Source organism: Melanostigma gelatinosum, assembly GCF_949748355.1.
Source record: "Melanostigma gelatinosum genome assembly, chromosome: 7".
Classification (NCBI taxonomy): Eukaryota; Metazoa; Chordata; class Actinopteri; order Perciformes; family Zoarcidae; genus Melanostigma; species Melanostigma gelatinosum.
In genome coordinates, this window is record NC_136640.1 from 24,818,805 (window position 1) to 24,832,707 (window position 13,903).

Here is a 13,903-nt window from a genome sequence, read left to right on the forward strand (position 1 = left end):
ACACACAAACTAAAGCTGGCACCTATTGACAACTTCATGAAGGATGTTTCCCCCATGTTTGTGTTTTCCCCTGGAAGCTCCTTTCTGCCACATTGAAAGTAAAACATCAGAAGTTCCTTTTTTGTTTAAAATTAACAGTAAGTATGATTAGTGATGGCCACAATATCTGAAGTCATTAAAAAAGATTCCTGTGTAGAGAAACACTACTTGCATGAAAATCCAGAAGAACACACTCACAAACTAGCCACAACAACACTTCATCGTCAGTTGTGTCACTTTATTGGGTTTCTGATAAAAAAAATAAAGACCGGTTAAACTTTGCCCGGAATGTGTAACATGGGGACGTTGCAGCACCACTGCCTGGCAGCAGCAGGACAGTGCAACAGCAGCATCAGCTCCACTTTGGTCACTGCACTTTGGTCCCGTTACCACGATGACGAGGGGGTTTTCAAGCACTATTGCACAGCCACAAGCGCACACACACACACACACGAGAGGGAGTGAGGGGTGAGATGAAAGAAGAGAAGAAGTTTTTGTTGTTGTGGAGCAGCTTCCCTCCAACACTTCATGAGTACATCGTCAGCTGAAGCCACTGAGAGACAGAAACAAACACACAGTTAGTGTCAAAGTAGCTCTGCAATGTCATCGTTTCAAGTATTTAGCTCCTTTAGTGCAGTAAAAGTACGGTACTGTGAAAATACTCCGCTCCAAGTAAAACCTCTGCATTCAAAACCTTACTTGGGTAAAAGTATGTCATCAGTAAAATGAAGTTAAAGTTAAAGTACTCATTGTGCAGTAAAATGTTACCTCAGTGTTTTACTATTATACATATGATGGTTCAGGATTAACATCAATGCTGCATTCATGCGTATGTTACATTTGACATGTTTTTACCTCCTTTATATTCTGTCGGCTGGTATAATCTACAGCAATGCATCATATTCTATGAGATCATCATGTGTTTAGCGTCTCTAAAAAGAACAAACAGCCTGTTTGCAGCTTTGTGACGATGCCTTTTCCAGTAGGAGGACGTTCTCAACACATAAAGGAACACTTCATCCCTCACTTTATCACAAACATTCAGCATCAACAAGTAGTAAAAAGTAAAGTGTAAAAAGTATAATATTTCCGTCTGAGGTGTAGTGGAGTAAAAGCCACTCAAGTACAGTACTTGAGTAAACGTACTTACACATAGTACTAAAATCCTTCAAACCACTGGTTATTTCCAATAAAAATCCTATTTTCAACCGCTCACTTTTATAGTTTCAGGTTTATTTTCTTACTCGAGTCTCACTAAACGTTGTTCTTACTGCCCGGCCTCCAGATGACAGATGATCTCACTTGATAAAAATGTTGACACACACACACACGTGTCCCTTTAATCATTACTATGCGTTCACAGCACTTTTTCAGGTTAGAAATATCATTCCATCTCCATTTTTATTTACAGTTAATATAGTCCTAAATGATGCTAGGATTGAACATCAGTCAAAACTCAGATAGTTAAACTCAGTGCTCTCTGTGGTAAAGCTTATAGTACACGTTGCCTATCAGAAAGTATCAGCTGTGAATAAAGAGAACTATCCCGAGGAAAGATGTTGTGCACACGCTACGCTGCAGCACAAAGAAAAACCCTGAAAACAATGATGATTGCACTTCTCATAATAATGCTAGTATACCTAACAAGAAGAACACAGCGTAGACCTCTGTATTGTTTTTACTATTGACTTCACCACAAAGAGGATTACAATACAGAGGTTTAATGTTGTCTTTTTGTTGTCGTTGTACTAGCATTATTATGAGAAGTACAATAGACTATTTGATTATAATTTGGATGGTGTTTTTTTTCTTCACCCTTTGCACTGCAAGTGCTGCACTAAGATCCCCCTTGGGATGGATGAAGCTGTAGCTCATCTTAATTTAGGAGAATTGATTGAAAGAAAAGAAGAGTGAAATCAGCTAATTACCTCCTTGATGTCCAGGTTGATGGTGCCTCTGTTGTCCGTATCCAGGGTCTTAAAGGCTCCTGCAGAAAACACACACACACACACACATCATTTAACATATCTGATGACTCAATACAGTCATATTAGTCTTTAACATTTTATCAGTAAATAATGATTATTTTAAAGATTTAAAGATTGGCGGCACAAACAGAAAACCCCTTTAAAGGAAAGAGTCGTCACTCCACAGACTTAATTCCCATCATTTACTTGATGTCAAATGAATACAGCACTTCCTTATCCATATCATAAGGAAGAAAACATGATATTTATTCTGCCTCTTTACAGTTGCAGAGAAAAAGCTGGAGAGCACTTTCTTTCTTTGGACATTTCATTCAAACTTTTAGGCTCTTTGATTCAACGAAGACGTACGATGACTTGCGACAAACTTTAAACAAGCTTTCAGAACCTTATTTTAAATCATTTTGATTGAGAAGACACACAGTATGTCCGGCTGATTTTGTATATAAATGTGTATAAAATGATGCATGGCACATACATATCATTAGGGTGCAGTGATGCACCTTTAAAAACAGAGAGGAGAGAGGCTGAGGAAGAGGGAGAGACTCACTGCACATGGCGTCGAGTCGCACCAGGCAGCCAATGAAATTGTCAAAGTCCATGCTGCAGTGCTCATCGCTATAGCGACGGATAATCAGCTTGTAGAGCTGGTCATTTAGAGGGAAACCTGCAAACAGTTAGTTGGAGACTTTACACTCAGTTCACACCGATGTTCCTGGTTATTTAAACACACACACACACACACACACACACACACACACACACACACACACACACACACACACACACACACACACACACACACACACACACACACACACACACACACACACACACACACACACAGTTCCTCACCTGCAGCCTCAAAGGCTTTTGGCAGTTCACGAGAGTTGATTGTACCTGAACCATCTGCATCGTATTTTAAATAGACGGCCTGGAGAAAACAAACAACAAATAAATAAACAATGCGGTGAAACACCACAAACAGTTTTCACTGTTATATCCTGAAAAAAACATCAAAAAAGGGTCAAATTAAAGAAAAAGACAAACGGGCCTGCCATCTCTTGATGTTGTTCCACATGTATTTGAACTCGTGGAAGCCCAGTTTCCCTGTGCTGTCACTCTGAAGGGAGTCAGGTCAAAGGTCAAGCTCACAAACCAGAGCAGAGTACACCAAGAACACACTCACACAACCCTGCAAACCCAACTAGTATCGATACAACTACTACTGCTACTACTTTACTGCTACTTCTACCACCACGACTGCTGTTACTTTTACTACTACTTATGCTACGACTACCTCTACCTTTACTGTATAGTCTATAAAAACTATTTCCCATGGGACACAGTTTTATTTGATCTATTCATACTGCTGTTGATAGTGTAACAACAACTATTACTTGAATTACTGCTATTGCTTCTGCTACTACTGCTACTACAGCTGCTACTGCTACTACTACTGGTAGTATTACCTCTAGTACTAATGCTGCTGTTGATAGTCTTATTACAACTGTAACTTTGACTGCTACTGCTGTTACTTCTATTGCCTCTGCCACTTCTACCATTGCTACTACAGCTGTTACTACTGGATCTATTACTATTGGTACTAATGCTGCTCATGCTGCTCTTGATAGTGTTACTGCAATTATTACTTATACTACTACTGATGTTACTTCTATCGCTTCTGCTACTTTAAATGCTCCTGCTACCTCTATTTCAACAACAGAAATAGAGCTACAATTACTACTTCCACTATTACAACTGCTAATGGAACTGCGACTAGCGCTGCTGCTACTACTGCTTCTACTGCTCCTGAGTTCCCTACTCCTGGTACTACTACTACTGCCACTGCTGCTGGTGCCACTGCTACTTCTAGTGCTTGTAGTATCACGGTGTTAGCACCATGTTTGGTGAAAGGATACGTCCATGACAGCCACCATGCTCCTGCAGGACTCAATGCTGAAACCGTCAGTCTTCAGGCCTCCATCTGAAACAAACATTAACTGATTCAACCTTCAAATAAAATACATCAGTAAGAAATACTGGCGAGGACAAAAAGTGTGAGTAGGTAAAACAGTTGCTGTGAGAACAGCAGAAATAGAATTGCCAAACAGAAGAAATACCGTCATGTAGTAGGAAAGCAGTAAAGCAGACTCACGGTTGCCAAGGACTTTGTTGAGGATGTTCTTCAGCTCACATGGACTCACCTCCATGTCCTGTTAAAACACACACACACACACACACACACACACACACACACACACACACACACACACACACACACACACACACACACACACACACACACACACACACACACACACACACACACACACACACACACACACACACACACACACACACACACACACACACACATCAGAAAAGGGTGTTTGTGCCCAGGTCGTTTCTTTCCGCAGAGGAAACCCCACAAACACAGTGAGTCACAGCTGATCTGAGCGTGACTCAAGCCAAACTCAAGCGGTTTCCTTTTATTTCCTTTGATATTTTTCCAGCTTCTGACTCACTGCTGAAAAAAAAAACTAAAAACCTCGTAACAACTCTCAAATGTTCTCCCTGCTGCCCAAACACTGTGAAGCAGCGCCACGCTATCTCTGGATGGCTCCTTTCACAGCACCATGCAGGCACAACAATGTCTTCACTCATTCCTAAAAGACACATCTTTGTGGTGAAACTGTGCAGATTAATGCAACTGAAAAGGAAATGGGCTGTTTGCACACGATGAGCAAGAAGACATTACAAGGTCATGAGAAAACTTGTGTTTTCTCAGTTTTGACAAAAAACCTGTTGTGATTTTTGCCATAAAGAGCCTGTATTGTTTTTGGTAAATAGTCAAACAAAACTGCCACCAAGTGGTGACCTTTGTAGGCCAAAGAAAACTATAGGACTACAACTCCCACGGAGCTCCAGCCAATTAGTCAGGTCGGTTCAGGTGTGGGCAATTTGAAGTTGAAGATGCCCACGAAAGACAGTTCTCAAGCGTTCTCAACTGTTTTAACATAAACATCTGGATGATATATGTGTGCTTATCGTTTCATTTTAGTTTGTCTCTTGTGGTCTCTGTAAAGGCCGATTTCATTATTTTTCTTCAAAAGTTAAAGGTAAGAGTGGACGAGTCATTGATACGCAAATGGTCACTTTAAGGGTAAAGTATTCCTTTCGTGTCAACTAAACTAGACTCAAATTCTCAACTTATCCACTGTTGATGTTTTCAAACTCAACTTCAATATATTCAGACAGAATCGAGGTCTGTGCCTTTAAAAAGTAACCACAAAGTCAGTCACAGCGGACTCCACCTTTACCGGTCATTTACAGATCTCCACCCACCCACTTCATCCTCGTCATCATCATCATTATTACTGCTGTTGATTTAGAAAACCCGCCCACTGACAGTGGGCTGAGTTCTGGTGTTCTGGTCTAACTGGTGCAAATTCCCTCTGATGAGTCAGAGAAAACCTCAGACACACAATATACACACACACACACACACACACACACACACAGCAAACGCCCTCAGGCTCGGGTGCCACCCTGCCAGACAATGGTAGGAATGCAGAGAAAGAGCTCTCTTTCCAACGCTCCCTGGAGCCGACTCTGCTGAGGACACAGTAAATAGAGTCACTGTTTATCTGTAACAACACTCTGGTTCTGAAGTCCAGCTGATATGTTAACATTTGGTTATGAGCGTTTAATCTTCCCTCAATGTCCCAGAATGCCACTGTGAACTGAAGAGGGATCTATAACAGAAACAAAGCACTGCTTCTAGCTTTCAATACACAATGAGTGATCATTGAAAGATAACCTAAGTGGCATCAGGATTGTAATGTAATGAAAAGAAACAGTTTAGATGTTTAAAATTGACTTTGCAACAAGAGTATTAACATTTACAAGAATATAAATTCCCCTCCGGAGCTTTCTCTTCTCTCTGTCTGATTCAATTCAGAAAGCTGGAAATCACATGTCTGCTTAATGCATTACAAAGCTTCCTGACTGAGATAAGACAACATCCGTCCATCGCTGACTGGCGTCTGCTCCGTCTCTCACACTGTCTCTGCCTGTCTCTGGACCGAGTCTCTGTCAATGTCACATGAAAACGCAGAGTTTCTGCTCTGTTTTGACCCTAAAAACTAAAAGAAAATGCTCCACAAAGTGGACACATTTTAGAACACAGCGCTTCAGAGTTCAGAGGACAACTTTCTGTTTCCTCCAACTCTCTCTTCCATTTCTCATGAATGCCTTTCAGCAGCCAATACAGGGGCTGACACATCTTTTTGTTTCTTTTATTTGATGCTGTCAATGCAGCTGCCCAGCGGCTACCTGTTGGGTTTGGTTTGTACGTATTTCACTATTTATAGCTGATGCTTTTAACCGTATTAAAACGAGGGCTGCACAGTATATCACTTCTGTTTTTACTGTCATAGCGATGTCCAGTTGTGCAATACACACAGAGAAAATATTGCCATATTGCACTTTGAATACAGCTACAACATATTAAATTACATTCTGTCTGGAGACACTATTTTATCTTCTTCTTCTGGTTTTACGGCGGTTGGCTTATTAGCGTATTACTGCCACCACTATGTTGATATGTTGTTGACTCTCTGGCCGATCAGTCGTTTATTGTGAACATCACGGCTCTGGTGTTTTTAGAGTTAGTTGAAAGAGTATCAGTAGAAAAGTGCACTTTACAATACGCACTCCTATCAGTTTATTACTGGTGCCTGTTGTGCTCTGTTCAATGTTAAAGTTATTGAAATGAATTTCTGTGAAGTTATTTGAATTCAACATACATTCTTTACTCTGTGTTGGTGTGAGACAGACGGGTAGAAGAACCTGTCGGACACGATGGTGATGAACCAGACAAAGAGAGTAAGAGAGAGAGAGGAGGGGACAGTGGATGGTGGAGTTTGGAATGCAGCCGACAGCAGGCAGACAGGTGTGGTGAGGTGAAGAAGGATCAGGTGGGAAGAGAGAGAACGACCGACTCATAGAGAGATAGTCACATCTTTACTGAACTTGCCGAGCAGCCAAAGCAGGTCGACATGTCAGTTGAAACAGTAATGAAACCTTTCCATCAATGAAAACAAGAAACTCCTGAAACAGGGTGCAGCGAGACGTATCCTTCCTCTGGTTAAAGAGACACGGAGGTGTAAAACGTCACAACACAGGTATGCAGACACATTTCAAAGACATGATTCAATTAACGTACATTTACTCCTCAGACCAGAAGAATACTGATTGCGTTAAACATACTACATGTTACCCTGTTTATTCTTAACAGCACTGACTAAAAATACATAAAAGAAAAACAGTGAACTGCAAACTATCTGAAAGAAACTAATCAGCAAAGGAAATGTGTCTGATGGTTGAAGTTAAGTTTGGTGTTTACGTGATTGTTTCGACAAGGCCAACCTGGAGGGCAGACCCGAAACATTTCTGCTCCACAAATCTGTTTAATCTTTCAGATTGGTGCCTTTTTCAGACTTCTGTGTGTTTCACGCAACTTGTGCAGCGTATTCCGACTCACTACCTCCCAAACACACGCACCTTGGCTCACACCTTACTATTTCATTAAATGCTAATGTATTTGGGAAGTAAACATCTGTGGTTAACGGCTAACGAAAACACGACTCTTTGTTTCAGGTGATTATACACTAATGACAACACAGTTGTGAATACTATGTAAATCCTACGCACTGTTCCTTTAAGACGAGGCCACAAAAAACTACATCTACTTATCATCTGCTGAAGAAATAGTGGCCGGACGGTGTTCTCCAGGAGCATCTCCATGATTATTATCAAACTTTAGAGTCTAGTTTTGCAGTAATTGCCTTGAACTCTGTTACTACTTTTAGTAATTATGTACAACGAAACATGCTGTTGTGATGCTCCAGTCATTTTCCAACCCACTATCAAGGCTCATCTGTGTGCAGGGAGGATAAATAGAAAGTGGGCGGGAACCACAGCTTCACTGGGATCAAGTGAAACGTGCACACACAGTGTAACTGGGAGGGAAACACAGACCTGAGAACAGACATGGTGATTATGGACTCACCTCTCCAGCCAGCTGTTTGAAAACTCTCCGAAACTGTTTCTCCTCATCGCTGTCATGAGACTCGGAGAAGTTCAGAGGTCTGCGAGGAGGAGGCTGCACACACACACACACACACACACACACACACACACACACACACACACACACACACACACACACACACACACACACACACACACACACACACACACACACACACACAGAGCTACTGTTAGGCAGAGGAATGAGGCCCTGGCTGCATTTAAACATTCAGTGTGTTTGTTTGCTTCTGAAACCTTCCACTGGGAGAATTCTGAGTGTCAGTAACAAGGTTGAATCAAACCTCTTAAATCTACCAAGAGTTTCACAGTTAAGAGGTTGGGACACAACGTGGGGACGCTTGCTACGAGGACACGGACACCAACAGATTTACCTCTAATCTGAGAATATTTCTCTTTGCTATCGAGTGAGAATAAAGTCATCAGCTGCCGCAAAATATTTCCAATCCACAGAAAAGAGCATCAGTATCTTGAAACATTGGGATTTGACCGGGAGCAGGTTGGAACTGAAGCTACTTACAGCAAAGAGCAAAGTTAAACACTCTCAAGTGATCCCACGATTAATGACGCGTATATCTGAGCTAGGGCTGGGCGATATGGCCTAAAAATAAAATCTCCGATTTTTTTACAAAAAATCCGATTCACGATTTAAATCGATTTTTTCCCCCACAAATTTTTGCAGATGACAGAAGCTGTTGAAAACAATTTTTTATTTTATTTTGTGATGATTTTCCCTCGTAGGTTGATAAAAATAAAGTGCAAACAAAACCTGAACATTGTAGAAAGGTGCCTGTAGTATACAAAAAGTATTTGGTCACTCTTTTGTTTGCCTGAATCATTTAAATATAAAATTAAATTAAAGATAACATTAAATGGCATTAAATAGTAGCCTTCCATTGTAAACAACTGTGCAAATGTAACTTTTGACAGTAAGCTTTTCTAACTGAATACACTGATACAAACACAGCATGAAATAAAATGTATGTGACCCTTTACCATTCACATTTTCAAAAGTCCAACATCTGATCTAACATCAACATAACATATTGTGCACAGTAAATAAGTGCATGTAAACAAAATCAAGTGCATTCACAACATAACCAACAGTATTAAACAGTAGTGCATGTTTTTTCTAAATATTTTTTGCCAGGAAGACCGCGTCGCTTGTGCTCCCGCTGTCCTGCTCCCTCCTCAGGGCGCAACACTTCTCCCACTCGGCGGCATGCCTCTGTTTGAGGCTGTTTGTTCTGTGTCAGATGACACGAACCCGAACCATTTCCAGACCACGGAAGACACATTCTTCCCTCTCTTAAGAACGAGAGCTTCACTGCTGGCCGCCATTGTTTTCGTTTGTAAACAATGCGCGCGCACTCAACTACGGGAACCCAACGGGGGGAGGGGTGGGGGCGATTTTCTCGATTTTCAATAAAACACATCGCCTTAAAGCACACATTCGAATTAATCGATTAAATCGATTTATCGCCCAGCCCTAATCTGAGCCAATCACACTCTGGATCTCGTAAGAATTTTCATAACTAGTTTTCATTCTTGAGTTTGATTTTTTTTAATCTCTCACAGACGTCTTGTATTTTACTTTCAGCAGTTTGATGAATACTGTACAACACTCTACCCTGATCCTGTGTTGTGTCACTCAACATGTCAAAACATGACATTTGTTGGTTGAATACATTCTAACAAAGACACATTTTAAAATAGTGCATTTCCTTTTTCCGACACCATGATATACTCGGGTCTGAAGAGATTATTCAGTGACAGTCAGAGCATCCATAGAGATACACACTCTGTGAGACGCTAGGCTCAACACGTGTGTTTGAGATGGTCTCATCACGGGTTCAGAGGATCAGGTGTTGCACTCACAGGGTCTGAGGACCTAAACTGAGCCGGGTCGATGTTGCTGTCGGAGGGGAAAAAACAAGACACGAGTCAGAGAGCAGCTGTGAAAAGATCAATATGTGCATTCAGTACAGACGGTTAGCCTAGCTTAGCACGAAGACTGGAAGCAGAATAGACGCCGTTAGCTCTGCCTAGCTCCATCAAAGAAAAGACCAGTGCGCTCACCTCACAACATCAATGATGCCGCTGATCAAATTCTTTGCAAAAAACATTTTGCCTTGTGTCTGAAAAAGAGACAGAGAGAGAAGGTCAGCAATAAACAACGGACACCAGGCAGAGTAGACGTCAACATCTCTTACACATTAAACACATGCGGAGACTTTAAAAAGGAACACGACCCTGAAGCAATATTTGGTCAACATAACATCAACCAATGATGATGAATGAATGGAGTCATGGTCAGTTTGGTCAGAAGAGGAGTTTGAAGACATCTCTTTGGGTCCTGGTCTTACCAACTCTGCTTCACAATCACATAATCAACAGACTGAATACAAATACTGAAATATAATAAAATTAAATAAAACGAATATAATATTATGTAATGTATTTTGACACTCACAGAACTACTCTTCATTCAAGTAGAAATCCAAAACATACGCCATGAAAATGTGTCAGTCGACGTCTTGAATATTTGAAATAAAAGTAATAATTAAAATACACGATGACGTCATGCAGTGTATGCTATGATCATTCTTCTGACCTCAAAGCTGTATGTTGACTGTGCTGCCGGCTAACTTACAGCATACAGAACACAATGCCTTCAGGCGGTCATTTATACCTGTACTTGTACTGTAAGTGTCCTTTTTACGCTGCTACTTCATCACATTTCAGAGGAGAGTGTTGTTGGTCACTTTGCAGATTATGATTTTATATGAAGAAACAAATAATCGGTTTGTAAGATATGACGTATTCTGACTAAACTACCCAACAATATATTCAGTTCATTATCAATTCATCCAGAAAATTCCATAAAATGTTCAAAATGACTTCATGACTCAATCAATCAATCATCAAATCGTTGCCAAATTGTTTTTGTTCAATTAATTAGTTGCACGAATTGTTGCAGCTCTAATATAAAGTAGTTCAAGTCAGCAATAACATTACTGTTCATGCATCAGTATGAATCCAGTCATAATAATAATAATAACAATAATATTATGTATATATAATAACACTTTGTAGGGAGGTGTTCAGCATAATGAATACTTGTACTTTACAGTACAGTGAAGGCTACTGCTCCGCGTTACGACAGTGTACTGAAGTACACTTCACTGCCGCTCCTGAAGTCACGTAAAACTGTAAATGCAGAACTGCATCATTGTGTTCAATGCGATATTCTTCTTTTGTTGTACTTTTCCACCACTGGAGACGGGAGTGAACAATATGCAAACTGTCTATGTTTACACAGTCTTAACAGCGTCAGGTTTCACACACAGACATACACACACACACACACACACACACACACACACACACACACACACGACTAATAGTTCATCAAACAAACATCAGAGCTGCATTTAAACTAAACGCTCACTTCGCACAGGAGGAACAACATCTGTTTTTGTATTACTTACTGAGACTTGTGCTTCTGCCGGAGCGCGAGAGGAGAGGCTGACAGGGCGCGAGCGAGAGAGGTAACGACACGCATAGGAGAGAAAGAGACGCAGATATTGTGGCAGGAGGACACTCCCACTTCCTGAGTCCAGAAAACCAGTTGAGCAAAAAGATCAGAGTTCTTTTTCAATGCATCATCAACCCCACCCCAGCCGCACGCGCACGCGCACGCGCACACACACCTACACACGAACGCGCACACACACACACACGCAAAGGTATGGACAGTCGGCCTCCAGGGCCCCGTGCCACGTAAGTGGTTCAGCAAAGTCGATCAAATGTCCTGTTAGCAGCCGACATTCACGAGATGATTGATGTCAGGCTGTCTCGGTTCCTGCGAGGCTGATCCTCTCAAACTGTCTCGTGAATTCCAACCAGACGATCGGGATCAGGATGATTGCGCGTGCTCGTCCCACTTCCAAAGGGGGAAGCGTCGATCACCGAAACCATGATGTTCTAACAGTACAATGTTAAATAAAGTCAAAGAAAGAGCCGCTTTTTACTCCGCTGACGAGCAGGAGATGATCATGAACACATATGAGGATTTCAAGACCGTAATCACAGCAAAATATAACACCGCCACCGCTGCGAGGGCGAGACAGGAAGCACGGAAAACATCACAGACAAGTTAAATGCGTAAGTGTTGGAAATGTATCAGCTAATTTAAATGCCTCATCACCCCAATCAATCAGATGACATGTCTTTAATGTGCTGCTGGCAGTAGACTTCATGATGCATCATCCAATGAGATCTATAGCGACAATAATGATCTCAACTCTTTCAGAATAAGTAGATAAAAACAAGCCCAAAGAGGATCTAACTGATACTCATTAATATGAGGATATATGTACTGTATGCCCTTATGGATCATGTATCCAACTATATATATGTGTTTATACATGTATGTGTAGATTATCATATAGAACTAGTTTGAATATGTGTGTGTGAGAATCTGTTTATGGGCGGATCAGTATGTATGTATTATTGTTCATAATCAGACATTCAATCAATTGAAGCAGTGAAAAGAAATAGTGTATGATTCTCTCTATTCTTATCATGAGTCCACCTTCATCATGTTCTACAGTAATGATGTGCTGGTGTACTAATAACACTGTCATATCATTATGAGTGCTTTAACCCCATGTATGCAACCAGCCAAGAAGAGGACATGGGAGCAAGTACACACTAAGCACACACACAATTCAGAATGGTAGTCAATACTATATGTGCCATAATGTAATGAACACATCCATACGTTTATTAAGCGCCAAATAAACTTTGCGAACAGCGCGGCATGCAGCGGCTTTCCCCATGTTCTCCGCATCGCCGACACTGTACAACAACGCAGCACTCGCACAACAGCGCAAGGCTGCATCCAGTCTGTGGGACAGTCAGTGCTCGGCTGCGTTGTGTGGTGTTCAATGTACGGCTCGAGAAGGTCTGTAAATAAATGATTCCTTGTCGGCAGAATGGATAGCGCTCGTATAGGAAGTCATCATGATGTGATAACGGATCTTGGCGATGTGGAAGAACTCTCTCCCTATAAAACGCTCATCGAACTAATATCCTTCATCAGTGGATCTCTGAGGAAGGGAGCTGTACATGAATGCAATAGAGGCTTCTTATTTTTCTCAGCTGCTTTTAAGGATCACCGTGTGTCTCACTTTACATGCATTTCATCAACTCCAGTATAACCCCCAGTATATGCGCAAGCGCATTAGACTACCGTATGTGACAGGAGCGGCCATGTTTTCCGGGGGAGTGACAGTTTATCCAGCTACCTTCACTGAGCCTGCGCTGGATCAGGTTCAAGCTTATGGATGTGTTGCCATGGTGATTTTGCCGAACTTGCTTCGTGGAACCGAAAAGCCTGATCTACGTCATCTTATCCTGAAAAGTATCCGGCTAACTAAGTTAGACACGTACGTGGAACGGGGCCCAGGTCCAAAGGTCCGCTACATTATTGAGGGGCAAACATTCAACAGACACAGTTTATGATGCATTCAGGGGTCAGCGGGAAAACTCGGACATCGCCATCCAAAGCTATTTTGGATGGAAATTCCTCAATTCTAATTACTTGACCGACTTTCATTAACCTGTTTACGTGGTTGCCGTTGTGTGTATTTGTTTATTGCACCACAGTGACATGGATGCATTACTGAACGGGCCGGCCCACGGTTCCCCATGGCCCTCCCCTGCAAAATGTCACTCAAAGAGACAGTACCAACGAAGAA

At 41.5% G+C, this 13,903-nt stretch overlaps 1 protein-coding gene across 1 annotated transcript; it reads right to left on the reverse strand.

The window, feature by feature from the left end:
* Positions 1-256: 256 nt before the first annotated feature.
* Positions 257-12,116, reverse strand: LOC306779944 (calpain small subunit 1-like). Its single transcript, XM_079272065.1, has 11 exons — positions 11,630-12,116; positions 10,218-10,276; positions 10,017-10,053; positions 8,101-8,193; positions 4,183-4,240; positions 3,947-4,011; positions 3,079-3,147; positions 2,880-2,958; positions 2,575-2,691; positions 1,968-2,026; positions 257-592 (listed from the first exon to the last, which is right to left on the reverse strand). Exons 2-11 carry the CDS (start codon positions 10,262-10,264, stop codon positions 566-568), a joined length of 651 nt encoding a protein of 216 aa, XP_079128191.1. The 5' UTR covers positions 10,265-10,276; positions 11,630-12,116; the 3' UTR covers positions 257-565.
* Positions 12,117-13,903: the final 1,787 nt, after the last annotated feature.